General features: G+C 36.8%; 2 protein-coding genes across 12 annotated transcripts; one reads left to right on the plus strand and one right to left on the minus strand.

The window, feature by feature from the left end:
• Positions 1-6004: 6004 nt before the first annotated feature.
• LOC144711459 (TATA-binding related factor (TRF) of subunit 20 of Mediator complex) lies at positions 6005-11942 on the minus strand. 10 transcript variants are annotated; one of them, XR_013583555.1, is made up of 6 exons: positions 11863-11942; positions 11305-11623; positions 11132-11221; positions 9054-9300; positions 7758-7809; positions 7412-7649 (listed from the first exon to the last, which is right to left on the minus strand). XR_013583555.1 is itself a non-coding variant. In XM_078585469.1 (5 exons), the coding sequence occupies exons 1-4, from the start codon at positions 11874-11876 to the stop codon at positions 9076-9078; spliced, it is 648 nt and encodes a 215-aa protein (XP_078441595.1). In that variant the 5' UTR covers positions 11877-11942; the 3' UTR covers positions 6005-6271; positions 9054-9075. The 10 variants fall into 10 exon arrangements, 7 of the variants coding, with proteins under 7 accessions (XP_078441595.1, XP_078441594.1, XP_078441596.1 ...); XR_013583554.1 differs by having other exon boundaries at positions 7737-7809; XR_013583556.1 differs by lacking the exons at positions 7412-7649; positions 7758-7809 and adding exons at positions 7864-8056; positions 8285-8385.
• A 1605-nt stretch (positions 11943-13547) lies between these two features.
• LOC144711364 (ubiquitin-like protein ATG12) lies at positions 13548-15622 on the plus strand. Of its 2 annotated transcripts, XM_078585350.1 has the most exons (5): positions 13552-13664; positions 13770-13828; positions 14872-14940; positions 15046-15108; positions 15313-15622. In XM_078585350.1, the coding sequence occupies exons 1-5, from the start codon at positions 13619-13621 to the stop codon at positions 15370-15372; spliced, it is 297 nt and encodes a 98-aa protein (XP_078441476.1). In that variant the 5' UTR covers positions 13552-13618; the 3' UTR covers positions 15373-15622. The 2 variants fall into 2 exon arrangements, with proteins under 2 accessions (XP_078441477.1, XP_078441476.1); XM_078585351.1 differs by lacking the exons at positions 14872-14940; positions 15046-15108 and having other exon boundaries at positions 13548-13664.
• The last annotated feature ends 1097 nt before the right edge of the window (positions 15623-16719 follow it).

Consider the following 16719-nt stretch of genomic DNA (forward strand, 5'->3'; position numbering starts at 1 on the left):
GCAGTCCAAATAAGGAAATTATTTATTTCATTACTTCACTAATAATTTCTCTAGATTCATATAGGTGTACTTGATGAAGTATAAGTCCAAATCATTTGATAAATTCAAGAAGCTGAAGAATAAAGTAGAGAAAAAATATGAAAAAATCAAACCTCTTTGATCTGATCGAGGAGGAGAATATTTTTAGGGTATTTTAACATTATTTTTTAAGATAAATTTAATAAGGAAATATTTTTATAAGTCAGAACATATATATTTGTATTATAAAAGTTTCAAGTGTTTTAAATATTTTAAGCATTAGATTCTTATTTTTTCAAATGTTTTGATATTTTCATGGAATTGTTCAATGTTAAATTCGTAAGGAAAATAATTTATAGGTGAGAAAATATAAAATTGAATTTATTTAAATATTTAATTTTTCTTCAAAGGGATGGTCCTTAAGTGATACTAAAAAATATAGATGAAGTGAATCATAGCTTTAATTAGTGAACTATGTGGGAAAAGAAAAATACCTCATGAAAATTGATTTTACAAGTCTTCCTAAAATTTTGTGCCATGTTTGCAATCCCCTAACCAAATAAAAGGAGATACAAAATTTGATGGTTTAAATTACTGCAACCTCAAACAATGATATCTAATGGTTCCAGAAGTTGTGGGCTAAATTTTTTTTCATAGTTCTATCTTTACCTCATATATCCATCCATCATCTCGGAAATATAAATATACCCTCCCATTTTTGTAAAATGGCTACACTTATATTTTGTTTCTAATTATGAGTAGTGGGGTGATTTGCTCATTCAAAATCTTAATGGGGTTTGTTCTTGTGTTCCAAGAGAAAATGATTGAGGAGTGACATTCAGATCAACACTCATGAAAAAAATTTACCACTCAGCCCATTGGGCACATGACGAAAAATTAGATTAACTAAAGGCAAGACTTGTGAACTATCCCCCAATTTGAATTTGAAATATCTATTTTCAAATGTAGGAATAAGGAAACATGGATAAAGGCTTGAAATCAAGTAATCCTAGCCCTCCAAGCTATTGGAACCAAAACCAATGGCTGGGAGATTTAGGGCACTTTTGTTTAATCTGTCCTTCCCTCTCTTTGTATCTCATCTTGTATTTCTGCTCCTAACTTACAGTTGGAGGCCTAATCCATCAAGTTTCTTTGACACATTCTTGTTCTAAAAGAGTTCAAGTGCGATCAAAATTCTTGGAGGAAAGCAACACCTGGCCCTTAGGGGAAGTGACAATAAGGATTGCATGATCTCATGCATGTTTAATTTGAATTTTTTATCTTTCTAGATTACACTTCAAGCTTTCCAATGAATCGAACATAACTAAAAAATTACTGTTGTAGCAAAAGTTGCCATATTTTTCGTCCACTACCCATCGCTGCCCAATTCTGCTGCTTGGCGGCATGTCACCACCTGCAAATTTCATGTTGGCTAACACAACTGCATGCATATTTCGTCATCGGAAGGGAGGCAAAAAATCCCAAAAATTTTATAAAAATCATAATGAATTATTATAACTTATACACAACAACATAAATATTTATTTTGATTTATTAAAAAGAGTTTTGACTAGTTTTCCTCCATTTAATTGATTTATCTTTTTAGAAAAAAGTTAAAAAAGCAAAAACAAATAAAATTACCAAAAAATTATGTAAAAATGTATTTGAATGGAACTTTACTCTCTCATGATCTGCTTCCTGTGGATTTGATCTGTACTTACCTTGTAGTATGTGAGGAAAAATTAAAAAAATATTTTTAAATAAATCAGAGCCTTAAAGAGATTTATTTAACCTAAATTCTTGTTTACCACATGGTTAGTGTGATGTTGGTATTTTGTGGCTCATGTCTTCATCCTTTTTCTTTGGTTATTATCGCTGATACCGTAGATTTTCACCATAATGTTGGCCACCTCAGACTCTATGGATCGTTGACAAATATCTGCCACCATCACCATCGCATCTAGTAGAGGTATTTATAAACTATTATTGTGTAAAACATAAGCCTTCAACAAAGTCACTTCTATCCTGATAGCTCGATATCCATATCGAATATCCATGGAAAAGGAATATTTAGGATAAATACTTCTAAACTAATGATCACTGCATCATAATCTCACTACAATTCACTATACCATTGCATTTATTGAGGAACTTCATTATAAACATCACATGAGAATAATACCCATAAAAGTTCATTCTTTTGGATTGAAGTTGAAGACATTTATTTAAGTATCAATGCTCATACTTCATAAAGCTGATCAAATCTATTGATATAATATTTTTAGAGGATTCTTTAGAAACAAAATGACTCACTGTATATAAAAATTCAAATATCCATGAAATAATTAAAAATCCAAAGAGGGAATTTCTCATCAATGAGTTTTTTCTATAAATATTTTTGGGAATTTTTTTTTCATCAATGTCTTACATTACATTAGTTTTTACTTTATAATAAAAGGAAATAGCAAAGGAGGGGTGAATAGATTATTACCGCCTGAATTTTTACTCCTTCAAGTCAATTCAAAGTGTCCTAATTCCACTTTTTATATTCGAAAACAAAGATACCAGCGAGGCCAGTTTGGGCTGTTGAGATTTGAACCAAGAATGGCATATTTTTGTAATTTACACCTAATCTTATATCATTTCTATATATAGATATATATGTTCACTCTGTAGATTATATGTTTATGGGATTTTTTATTTTATGTAAGATAACTTAATTAAATTAGTTACATATATCTTACTTTTCATTTTTATATGCACTACTATTAGATGACAGTATAAAATGTGAATTCTTTTCCAATCACACCCCAGAGAAAATATTTCAAGATACGGATTAAGTTGATTGAAATTCAGTTTTAATTATTGTACACATATTTACAATCCTATGACAAGAATGGATTTTCAAATTCAATGCATTTGATTGGATGTGAATGCATGAATATTCTTACATTCACATATACTCCACTTCTGAAGACATTCTTACATATAAATGGAATCAATTTCCTAGTATCTAACTTTTTTTTCTTATACATATGTAAAAGATTAATTGGAGTTAACTTAGTTATTTAGAATACGTATTTAATGATGAGCAATAAATTTCACTCACTCACTATTTGGGTATTTCTATCTAGGGTTGGACATTTAGGACCGAGGACCGGTTTGACCAGACCCAACCGAGATCATAGGTCTTCTATTTGAGGGTGGACCTGTTTGTCAAATAGGTTTAGGTCCAAGGGTCAATCCGTACCTGAACCGGAAAAATATTATTTAATATTTTTTATAAAATTATAAAAATATCAGATCCAAGTTGACAGGTTTCTATTGAGCTTAGTGTAGACACCATATATTTGACCATCTGTGGACACCCACTTGATGTAGAGGATATTTTACATTAGTATGAACATAACATTTATACTTTGACTTTGACATTGACTAGTCAACCTGACCAAACTAGGGCTGGTCCAGACCAGAAAAGACTAAAGTTTAGATAAGGTTTAGGTCTTTGCGAAAACCCAGATCGCACCAGGACCGTCAAATCCTATTTCTATCTATGAAATGGTGAAAGGCCCAAAAGTAGGCAGTGTTCTTGCTCAGAGGCTTGAGTGCTAATTGTCGAGGACTCAGAATTGGAGATGGAGTATGTAAGCGTGGACATCGCATGCATTACGAACGGTGACACTCGACCCTGATATTTAAAGCCAATGCCCACTAGGTGCTTGTGCCCATCGGTGTGCAAGCGTGTTGAATCAGGGCAGGCATGCATAAGCCATGGGTACTCTGCGCGTAGGCCACCACGCGTGCGCGAGACGCGTAGGCTGCACAACATGCCACGGGCATTGCGCGGCCCAATTGCTGTGGGAGCCATGCCTGCCAACTACCACAGGTGCACGTGCATTGAGCATTGCATGTTGTAGGGTTGCACACGCAGCGCACAAGCGGGAAACATTCCGCGATGAGACTAAGGCATCGGCACAAAGAGCACCAAGATGGCTGCATGGGTGCCCTACGGGTAGTGCTTCGTCGTGTAGTGCCAAGGTTTGGGGTGCCGAGCACGGCGGTACCAATGCGAGCCGAGCGTGGAGGTGTCAGCGTGTGTGCTGGTGGCATGTGGAGTGTCAAGGCTGGGACGGACTGGCGAGTGCGTTGAGAGCCATGACCCATGAGCGCGTGGTGCCTGACCGGGGGGCACGCTTGAAGCAGCAGTGTCGGCAGGCATGCTTATGGGATTGTAGGCCTCAAGGCGCAAGAGCCGCTACCGGAGCGCGCATTGTGCCTCATCTCATTCCTTCGATATCATCCCTGGTCTTCCCTCATGAAATGGCCATGGCATATGATGTAACCTCATTCCGTATAATACAATGTCCCATTTGATGCTTAGGCCCTACCCTCTATCCTTTAATTCTAAGCAATATTAAGCTGTTCCAAAAGACTTCCAGTGCACAAGTAAAGGCTGCTCAACCTTTTTTCCCAAGCTTTGAGGCCGTCACACGTTAGATCAAGCATTGTTCTTAGCTCCGCATTTGACTACATGGCAAATGGGGATAGAAAAAGATTGTGACATGTTACATAGGTCTGGTATTCCCTTAATCATTTTTTCAAATATTTAGAGAAATATCATTTTCCTATTACCTTAATCTCACTCTATCACTGTGTACATATTTTTCACCAAAGCCGTATGCCAATAAGGGTAACATAAATTCAATCAAATGGAATCAACACTATTACACTAGAAGAGATCACCTCAGTGATAATATATTCCTCTCCTTCTGCCAACACATGACCTCTTGGGTGCCCTTTTGAATGAAAATATAACACGAGATTTATAACAAATATACTGAAGGAAGATGTTTATGTTCATTTCATACTTGGTATAGAGTTATTAATTTAATCCATTATACCTAATTATTGCACTAAAAAAATGAGAAAAACACTTTGTTGTATCAATGTAGGAGCAAGTAAGTTTGATTTTTCTTCCTAGTGAAAGTCTGAACAAGCCAGGGTTTGTTTTGCACTGGCAAAATAATCAAGTTCAACCACTGTCAATTCAAGAGATAGAGACATAAGAACAAGATCATTGAAGAGAAAGAAAAATATTGCATAATACAATATGTTTTCTGTGATATTTTTCAGAAAATCAGAAAAATACATTTTCTTGACGACCAATAGTGGGCCCATTGATCATCTGTTAAAATAATTGAGTTTATAATCATAATTTGTGTTTTTACATAATTTTATTTCATTAAATTCATAAATAAATGATTTTATAATCATATATATTTTTATCATATTTATTTGGAGGATTTAAGTGCATTTTCTCACAACCTTGTCTTGATGCATGTCATGTTCTTATTTACTCGTCTAGTGGTAAATCATTGGTTCTGACCAATGATTTGTTGCATTAAAGTTAGCTTACCTTTTTGACTTAGAAATGCACAGCCAATGAGAAAAACGCCCAATTAAACTTGGAACAAATTTGACATGATGAGCAAAACACGTGGCGTATAGCTAAAATTTGTTGATTTGAATCAAAATAAATGCAACAGTGAAATGCGTTGACAGTGAAATGTGATTCGACAAACATAGAAAACACATTAAAGTCTATATAACTGGATTTTACATTTTTTCTTAATTAGGTCCAAGCGTCCAAAAGTGACTGGAGATAACCTATAAATGTGGATTTCCATGCCAATCTGCCGCATACCTTAAATTGTAAGTATTTGATGACTCCAAGGACACAGCTTACAAGCTGTTGTTCCATGATATGGATCGAGGAGAGAGCAATAATCAACAACCTATAGTTCTCCAAGTTTAGAACTTGATATGTGCCTACCCATGAGTATCTCCATCTTTCTCTCCTCTATCTATCCGTGGTTTCTAATCAATAAATAGATCCGCCCATCCATGTAGAAACGCTGAATTTGAAGTCTTCACTTTTGGTATATTGACTTGATAATTCAAAATGTCCTTTGGTTCCATTCTTGAATTCGAAGATTGAAACATTGAAGTATAAGATAATATAATAAATAGTTCTTAATATAAAGGACCCTACAGCCCATGGGCATGTGACAAGGGGGTTCATGATCTTCTCTCTTTTTTCAATCTAATATCTTTATCCTTTTGGATAGGTTATCTTCCTAGAGGATCGCCAAATTTCTCACCTTTTCACATACCACAACCATCTCTGCGGCTCGACAACGCATATCTGCCCTCCATCTCTGCAGCAATCCACTTGGCTCTACTAGCATGGCATCTAAGGAATTCTGATCAGATATAATTAGTATTACTTCCAGCAAATCCCATAAAATTCTAAAAAATAATCAATCAAATTCAGATACATAAAGTTTTAATGAAAGATAGAAGATAGGATTTAATACACCCTTCCCCTTACCTTGTTCACATATATTGAATTTACTTTCACCAGTTTTATAAACTAACGTATACAGTCTCACTACCCCGATCCTATGGACTCAACCTTGTACTACGGAAATTCGGGTGATAATTTCTAGTTTATCAGATTGTTATTAGTTTAATGAGCTAATGAAAATATTCAAGAATGTACATAGCTTATAAAGTCATAAAGTTTGTAAACTAGAAAGTATTCCCATGTTTACATAACATTTTATTCATTATAAAATATTTATAAAATTTACTCTTTATGAACATATTTATATACTACCCAAAAGTTTTGTAGAACTTAATTCTCCCTTCTTAGGTTATCCTTAACCCTTTTATTGGGAGAGGAATTTTTTTTAGCAAACAGTATTATATTCGATCAGAAGAGAGATTACATTTTATTCAACCATCAAAGCTAAGAAAACTTATATATGGACCTAAAATGCATTTGTAAGATGAAATATTTTTGCGGGACAATGCAGTATATTCATCAACCTTGCATGATAAGTAGAGGCTTCTTGGAAACCATGGCCCTTATTAGTGCGTATCATTTGACTAGTATAAAAATCGCTCGCTACAAATTATAAAAATCTTTTGCTACACAGTATAAAAAATCAATTTTGATATAACTATACAATATTATATTCATAGTTTAGTCTAAATCATCTAAATTTCCATCAATGTAACTATGCAGTCATTTCTGTGCCTTTTATTTGATAGGATGTACCTATTTCACTAGTTATCAGGTTCATCGCAAAAAATTACGTAAAGAGTAAAATTGACCTAAACTTGAAGGAAAGTATGTAATGTGATGAATGCTTTCAAGAAAATTGAACATATTTAATCGATCAACTTTAATCATAGTAAAAAGGTGATATGCTCCTCTCTTCCAAAAGCCGAGGCAAAAAGTTGGTAATATCAACTCAGACATGAGAAGAAAAAGATAAAACCTGGTGATCGTCTTTGACAAAAAAATGTATTAGCTTGAGATAATACCTAAAATAACTTAATAACATTAAACTAGCATAAACCTCACAAATTACATATTTAATGACGGATTTTCCGTTCATCAAAATACAACTCATATGTGTAATATTTTCCAGCAATAAACATTACTAACTTACAATAATATTACAGGTATGTGACAACAAGAAAGCTCCAAATGAACTTTTCGTCGCAATGTGACTATCCACTCTAAAATCTGATTAGGTAATTATCTGACTTATCATGGATGCCTAAAAAAACAATGGAAAATAAAACAAGACCTTGTAATCAGTAAGGAAATTTGATAAGGAATTTATAGATTTAAGAAAATCACTAACTTTAGGATTGAATTTGCGTACATCAATCCGCGTTTGCACTTATCTATCAACTTTATTTGACTGCTCATAAAATCTACATAAAACATATACATTAATGAAGGACAGGACTAGCAAAGATATATATGTCTAAAGCATGCAAAAAATACATCTTCCAATTAAGAATCCAACTTTTCCAAATATACATACATCTAAGGACTATGAATCTACCTTGAATCTCCCCTTCAACATAAGAAAACTACAAACCCTCAAGAAAAATATCCCTGGCGAGTGCCAGTCTTAGATGTTGATCATCAGATAGAATCATCTCTAAGAGCCGCAATCTGGTTATAAAAACAAATCAGAGGCGGTTATGACAGCAAATACAGACTCATTTTCTTACCAAGAAGAATCAGTCTCAGGGGAGAAGAGACGGCCGATTCGGTCAGTTCTCTTTATTTCTCTCAATTTTCTATCTTAGACATTACCTATCTATTCGTTAATATGCACAATATCCGACCCATTTTTTTTAACAATAAAAGGGATGAACACCCGACGAATCAGTGAATAACCTGAGCAAAGCAAAATCCGTTCCGGCGAGCGGCAACTTCAGCTCATCAAGGCAAAGTAACTACGAATGCAATGGGAAAGCAAGCACTGTCCGTCCCAACAACTGCAACGAAACAGCCAGTTAAGGGGCCCCTTAGCAACACCGGCTCCTAACAACTGCAGCAGCGCTCCGCACAAGGCAAAGCATTTACTCGCGCGCGCGTGTACGACGCACAATAGCGAAACCCACCTTAAAACAGGACTTTTCGACCCCAAACGATGTTTGTATCATCAAAGCCGAAAACTCCGGTTTTAGGCGCTGTTTCTGTAAACAAAAATCAATGCTGTGGATTCCCCGAGACCCCAATCTGGGGGGTCGAGGAGCTGCTCATGCACACAAGCGTGCTTGCACGCGCATAACACAAGCGCACTCGGGTGCGCGCTCTAGGATAACAAGCGCACTCAGGTGCGCGCTCTATATCGCACGCGCGAGCGCGCGCTTGCATGTACACTCGCGCCCGCATTAAATTCACGTACGGAGTTCTACCATTCTTGAATTGTGGATGTAGAGGAAACTCGATCTTCTTGAAGCGGTTTTTTCTTATAGGATCCAGGAATGTATCAAGAGCTATATGGATAATTATATAAAAACAATGCATGATTCCCCTCCGTAGGGAAGGCTAACCAGTATTTCAAAGGAAATACTCTTCAGAAAAAAATTGCAGAAAAACCCCAGACAGGAATGCACGAGTAGAATAAGATCATTGTAAGATGAATCTATAAGTTACGCACCTAATGTGGGCGTCGACAAAGGTTAATTCCGGGCGGTAGTAATGAGCTGAGCAACAACAGCAGCATATTGAACAGTTGTGTGCAGGGGAGAATAGGAGTCGGAGAGGTTGTACTCTGCAAAACTGGGCTCTAGATGCAAGAAATGGCCTGGTAGGGACCTTTTTGAAAGAACCTCCTGCCAAATATCAATAAAGTCCTCCATGATCTGCCTTGACTTCTCCAGGGAACTGAGCGGCAGGTACTCCACCTGAGGAGAAAAAAAGAGTTTGATATTGTGAGATAAATTCTTGATCCCCTGTAAAGAAATTTGGAGTGGAGTAGCAGCAGAGATTTGAATGTTTTAAATCAGATTGAAATTAGTGGATGATTCCTAGATTCAGACAAGCAGATTCCAGCTTAACGACAAGATCCTAATTAGGGTTTACATTTCAGGACAAACTTATCATCGCCATTCAAAATCTTAATTAGCGTCACGTCTCTGTCATCCTAGAGTGGACTATTGCCCAGGATGACGACTACTCGTCATCCTTTTGTCATCGTCCAATAAGATGGGAAGCTCGTGGGAATGTAGGCTGGTGACCCTGCGAGACAAGTGATGATGTCATTGATGATTCCATCATCATCGTCATCCTCATCCTGGCATGGACAAATGATGAGGAAGCTAATGACTTTATGACAATGACGAATTTAACATCATCATCATCATCATCCTGGCATGGACAAATGATGAGGAAGCTAATGACTTTATGACAATGACGAATTTAACATCATCATCATCATCATCCTGGCATGGACAAATGATGAGGAAGCTAATGACTTTATGACAATGACGAATTTAACATCATCAATGAGGAAGCTAATGACTTTATGACAATGACGAATTTAACATCATCATCATCATCATCCTGGCATGGACAAATGATGAGGAAGCTAATGACTTTATGACAATGACGAATTTAACATCATCATCATCATCATCCTCGCATGGACAAATGATGAAGAACCTAATGACTTTATGACGATGACGAATTTAACATCATCATCATCATCCTTGCATGGACAAATGATGAAGAAGCTAATCACTTTATGACAATGACGAATTTACCATCATCGTCATCCTGGCATGGACAAATGATGAAGAAGCTAATGACTTTATGACGATGACGAATTTACCATCATCATCATCATCCTGGCATGGACAAATGATGAAGAAGATAATGACTTAATGGCAATGACGAATTTACCATCATCATCATCCTGGCATGGATCAATGACGAGGAAGATGTCTACTTTGTCATCGTCAGCTAGATGCGGATGACTGATGAGGATAATGCTGACATCATCATCATCATCTTCTTGGAATTGATGAATGACATGTGCAATGACCACTTTGTCATCGTCATCCTGGTGTGGATGAATGAGGATGATGATGACTTTGTAATCATTGTCTCGCATCAGGATGGTGAACCCTAGTCTTGCATCCTTCACAAATGATCAAACAATGTGAGAAAATTATGTTAATTTGTGTCATTAAACTTCTTAATCCTGGGAATCACTTCAAATCCATGTTTCTAAAGCAACAGGGGACCAATGATATTAAGGACATGATCTACCAGGCAAATCAAATAAATGAAAATCAGATGAGAGCAACCTTCATTTATGATCAAAGGGCGTGAGTATAGCATGTCTATGAATGTTTGAAAGCGGGAAATCACTTCAAATTAATGATTCTAAAGCAACGTGATTCAATGACTTCAAGGACGTGATCTACGAGGCAAATCAAAGAATGAGAGCAAACTTCATTAGGGATCAAAATATGCGAGTATATAACGATTATTTATTACGCTTTAAGCTGGAAACCACTTCAAACCCATGATTCTCAAGTAAATGTGAATCACGTAATGCAAGAATCTGATCAATCAGGCAGATTCAAAGAAAGTTCCACAACAATTGACCTAAAATTTCCCCAACCATCGACCTAAGATCGACACCGTACATTTTATTTATAAAAATTGGCGAAGTATTTGAGTAAAAGAGAAAAAGAATTGTAAAAGAGGAAATATGACAAATCTATCCACCTCCATCATGATCCCTCTCAGCGTTTCCGAGGAAGCTGGGACAACTTTCCCCACCCGCAGCAGAAAATCGCCGATCTGGTACTGTAATCCCTTCAAAGAACAAGAACAGAATATAGTAGAACAACACCGGCCGAAATTTCGATCTTCAAAAAAAGGAAAATTCACTTCAAAACCTCGAAATTGAGGGAGACACGGGCTTTGAAGGACTGAAGCTTGTCCATGATGGCAACCATGGCGACGTCCGCCTCGACAACGATCCGGCCGCGGACGAAGAAATAATTCTTGTCGGGATTATCATGGAGAACCAAGCCGAGGAAATCCTTCGTGCAGTCCACGGGAGCCGCCGGATCTCTCATCATAGCCCGGTAGAACGTCAACGTTGACTTCCAACGTCCCGCCTTCACTCCTCCGAGGCTCTCCGCGCGCTGCGAGACCTCAGCCAGGATCTGACTGTTCACAGTCATCCCAGGATTCGGCTGCCAAGGCAAAACCCTAATCCAAACAAGATCAAAATCAAACGAAAATTCAAAATCAAAAGAATATTTAAAATCAAAATAAGAATCAGAATAGAAGGCAAAAGCAAAATCATAATCAAATTCCAAATCAAAATCAAAATCAAAAGCATGAGCAAAATCAAAAGAAAATTCAAAGTAAAAATCAAAATCAGACTCGATAAGCCCAATGAAAAGACAAGATGAAACAAGTAGAAGAAGATGGCGATGCTGACTGACCATTTCACCGGCATCGGAGGCAGTGACAAGGGCGATAATTTCGAATTGTAGCGGGAAGAGGTCGAACAAGCGGAAGCTTTATACTGGTTTGTTTCGTCATGTACGTAATTAACACCAAGTAGGGGTTTTTTTTGTAATTTCTGAAATACCCACAGAGCTTTCCCTAGTTTTTTGACTTTCCTTTCTAGTTCATACATATGCAAAGGTTCTTTGTAAGTTCTACTATAACAAAATTGCCATGAATCTTGAGATGGAGGATTTTGTCGTCATTTTGTCTGAATTTCGTCGTCGTCACTGTTTCATCATCAGTGTTGTTCAGGCATTCGTCTGTGACGACAAAAATGGCGGAAGTAACTCCCTCCCTCAAGTTCTCTCCCTCTTACTCTCGCTCGGTTGTTTGTACACTTGTACTGAAAGCATTAAATCTATGAATGGGGGACAGATCACGAGTAACGATACAAACTTGACGAGCACGAACATAACATCTGCTCCACACATCGCCAACTTGGGGGGACGCGAACGAGCAGCTGGCGCCAGAGGTCTCCACTACGACATGAAGCGGTATCACTATTGTATCTTTTTCCTTTGTGTCATGGGTGTGGTTAAATGGGGTCTTTGTGTAATTGTGATATTTACACTCGCTCCATTCCTATAAACTCTTCTAAATATTCAACCTTACATAAACTCTTCTAAATATTCAACCTTACATAAACTCTTCTAAATATAAACTCTTCTAAATTCCCATGCCGATATCTGATATCAGATCCCCGTCCCGATTTTTTCTGAATACCGGATATCGAATGGACATTCCCTAGCTGTTGGTGCATGAGGTCTTCACTGCGACTTGCAGCGATATCATTATTGTATTTTTTTCCTTTTGTGGTTGAGTGGGGTCTGTGTGTAATCGTGATATTTACGCTCGCTCCATGCCTTTAAACGCTTCAAAATACTAAACCTTACATAAATAAAACCTCCCACGCTGTCATCTAGGGCACGACTAGACCGATCTACAAGCACGACCCTTGGGTTGGTCGTACCAATAAAAAAAAACGGTATAGATGGATGGGATGGGACTCACCGGTCATCCATCTGCATTTCGTCGTTGTCACAATTCCATCAACATTGGTGTTCGGTGATTCGTCCGTGACGACAGAAATAGCGGAAATCAATCCCTCCCCCTCTCAAGTTCTCTTCCCTTTGCATTTCATCGTAGTCCGTGATGACAGAAATTATTCTCTCCATCGATTCCTATCCGTGCCAACAAACGAACACGAACACAAACAGGAAAATCCCAGGCGAATAATGTATGGAAATGGTTAGTGAACTGACGAATCGTTCTCGAAAATACGTCTGGAGAAGAAAAACTTGGGTGAAAGCGACCCAAACACGAATGATATGAGCCTTCTGTCAAAATTTTAAGGTTTTTTGACAAAATTTTGCAAACATGGGTTCCTTTGCGAAGAAACACAAACGAACCGAAACCCTAAACACTAAATCCTAAACCCTAAACCCTAAAACCATAAAACCCGAAGACAAACAGCTATTTGTTGACGAACATCATTCATTTGGCACGAACTTCCAATGCCTACTGGGAAAGATAATATTTTGGGACGAATTAGGATGACGGATCAGGGACGAAATCGGATGACGTTGACAGTTAGTTTAAACTTGTTTAAGGTTTTTGGGATAATTGGTATAACTGGCTCTTATTTCCACCCTTGTTCTTTGTGAAGGGAGAAGGAACAGGTCGGCAGGGATGGCGACTGCGGCGGCGGTAGAGATTCCTACTTCATCTAGAAAAGGTGATCAACGATGATTGATCGTGAAATTTCGTCTTTAATTGTGCCGAGTACGTAATCTGATTTTATTTTTCGTCCTCTGTGAAATTCTGTTTCGACGACGGGAAGTCGTGATTCATCTCAGGGCTACGGGGGACGCTCCGATTCTCAAGCAGAGCAAGTTCAAGGTGATTATCGCCGATTCTTTTCTAGCTCTGCTACTACCTTTCTTTTTCGTTTTTCCGATGGTTAATCCTGAAGAAGATCATGTCTGCGGGCTTCTGAGAATTTAGCGAGTTGCTGCGCCTGGTGGAATTCATGATGATGTGATTGATGATTAGCCATCTGTGATTAAAATTTGATTTTGTGTTGATCCGGTATTAAACTTCTGTGTGTGTTTAATCTGATTGAGCTACGCGGGTGCTTTTCATCTGATGGCTTTCGCTATCTCAGTGGCGTGATTGACGCCTCTATGCTCGATTAGAGTGATATGGTTAATCTGTTGATAATTTTTTCATCCGCCACTCGATGGAAAGGTCTTTAATCTATTTCGATGAACAGAGGAAAATTAAGACCCATCTTCTGAGACCAAATTAGAAAAGCATTCCTTTAATCATGCCTGAAGAGCTTATCTCGTTTATTCACTCGTCAATTTGGAAAAATAAAATCAAAAATTGTCACCACTCTTCGAATCATCAGAGAAGTTCATAAATGACTCATCCTCATCATCCTCCAACTTAGTTGATCCAGTATCAAATTTTAGTTTTTGAATTGAATCTAGGGTTCAGCATCCAAGATGATGAAGACGAATCATCATCATCCTTTTCATTGATCTGTGGCTCAGGTGACAAGTATAATTTAAATAATGTTTACTTTCAAAAAAAATAATTTAAATAATGTTTTTCCTCTAAATGCAAATCTCTCTCTCTCTTTCTCTCGACTCTTGCCATCCAGCATGTCGATGAATTGAATCATCATTTTCCTCGGCATTTCTCCGCAGGTATGAGGATGATGGTGGTACCAATCTGTTTGGATGTTGATGATGATGGCTCATTTGTCATCATCCTCCAACCTATGTAATTCTGTGATGCACGCATATTCACTACTTATGTGATAAAAATATTTTCTTTTCAAAGTTTTCTCTCAGTGATATCATTCATCTCTTGACACAATTTCCCCTTCTCATTGAATCAATAAATACTGACACTACCAGTAATTTATAAAACGGCAGGTTGCTGGATCTGACAAGTTCATAAAAATTATTGAATTTCTTCGTGGACAACTCCATAGGGACACCCTGGTGACTATTTTTTTTCCATCAAATGATGCGAATAGCTTTGATAATTTTCTCTGAAGATCAAACTTTAGATCGACCCTTACATTTTATTCATTCTTTTTCTGATAGTTTGTCTACATAAACAGCGCATTTTCACCTAACCCTGATGAGCTCGTCATAGATCTGTACAATGTAAGTCTGCTCCCTCAAAATAACATTTAAGCATCCCTATCTGAATCTGCATATTACTTCTCCTCGTCTATTGAATTTCCTCTATTGGGCTAAGAAAATACTCTTCGGCAGATTTAACTGCCTATTTACGTGGGAATCTCAAATTTAAGCTTAAATTCAAAGGAACTTCGAATGCTTTTAATTTTGTTTTTAACCTTACACCAGAACTTTGGATTCGATGGGAAACTGGTGGTCAATTATGCTTGTTCCATGGCGTGGGGCTGAGGATGTGGCCGTGTAAGAATATGGATTTTGTGACCGAGACGCTGACGAGAACAGTGTCCTGAAAAGAGAAGAATTAATATGAGAGGATTGTGAAAAAATAATATTTTTCTCGACCGATGATGGAGACTCCTAAGCCCTTGTTGCCTTTCTCAATTCTTACCCACTTCAGTTGTTTCCTTTTTGTGTTATTGGCTCCTGTAAAGTTAATTTCTTGCATTAAGTATAAGATCCAAAAAAAACTTTGTGATCATTATGTTGTGAGAGCTGCTATACAATTCAGTACTTCAAAACTTTTTTATTTATTTTTGTGTGTAAATCAATATTTGATTGATTGTGAAGAATAGAGATGCTGTTGATTGGTTTGCGTAATTAGCAGATGCCACTCTAACAAAAACTCAAATGGCACTATATGATGAGTGTCATTCCCTTGGCCTGACTTTGCCACAAAGAGACGTACATTGCGGGTATTCTAGTTTTAACGAAAATTTTTACATGGTATGTAAGTTTTTTTTCAAGTTACAGTGTAGCTCTATGTTTAACCAAGGCTGTACTCAATCATAAATTCCAAGCCATCATGGAAAGTTTCTAATCGTACCATCTACCCTTGTTTCTATTTCAGAACCATCATGTAACGATGTAACATATTTAATTCTGCTTCTTCACAGACACCCTTAAGGTAGTTGCAATAATAATAAAGCAGGGTGGATGGAAAATCAAATCTTTACTTTAAGTACAAATGAGTTGTGCATCTGCAATACGATTCATAGAAATGTGCATCAAATTTCTGATGAATCTTTGTCTTAGTACAAATGAGGCATTATCAAAGCCACCGACTTAGTAATTAATCGGTGATTGTCAGCCATAATAATATATGATACTAAAATATATGAGTTCATGGATGCAACCAACCAAGAGAACTAAGAGATAGTACATTTTTTAATTTTTAAATAAATGGTGGGCTTTAATGTTGATTTAGGATATGATACCTTAAGTCCTTAGTGGTTCTACACTACTTATTGTACACCTAGTTGATTGCATGATTGCATTTGAAAAACTGATTGTATTCAGATTTTATTAATTATATTACTCTTTGAAACCTATCCATACATTTTGAATAATTTAAAAATCAAGTTTGTTGAATTGAAATTGACTCTTTGACACTATCTATTTTGGTAAATGATACTACTAGACATTAATTATTGATGTTAATGTTGTTTGTACTCAATTAAGCCAAGATCTTAGCGCGAGAATGTTGTAAATTTCATTAAGGATTTCTCACACATTGAATAATTTTTTGTTATCCTTTGTAATCTGTTTTGATTTTTTGGAGCTGATGTGAAATTGTCC

Source organism: Wolffia australiana, chromosome 13 (assembly GCF_029677425.1).
Source record: "Wolffia australiana isolate 7733 chromosome 13, ASM2967742v1".
Taxonomy (NCBI): Eukaryota; Viridiplantae; Streptophyta; class Magnoliopsida; order Alismatales; family Araceae; genus Wolffia; species Wolffia australiana.

Coding starts and splice junctions, on each gene's coding strand:
- LOC144711364 (XM_078585350.1), top strand. CDS start 13,619: ATGGCGACTGCGGCGGCGGTAGAGATTCCTACTTCATCTAGAAAAG. Junction 14,941..15,045: donor AACTCCATAGGGACACCCTG/GTGACTATTTTT, acceptor TTTTTCTGATAG/TTTGTCTACATAAACAGCGC. Junction 15,109..15,312: donor TCGTCATAGATCTGTACAAT/GTAAGTCTGCTC, acceptor ACCTTACACCAG/AACTTTGGATTCGATGGGAA.
- LOC144711459 (XM_078585469.1), bottom strand. Junction 11,222..11,304: donor GTGTCTCCCTCAATTTCGAG/GTTTTGAAGTGA, acceptor TGTTCTTTGAAG/GGATTACAGTACCAGATCGG. Junction 9,301..11,131: donor TGAGAGGGATCATGATGGAG/GTGGATAGATTT, acceptor TTTTCTCCTCAG/GTGGAGTACCTGCCGCTCAG.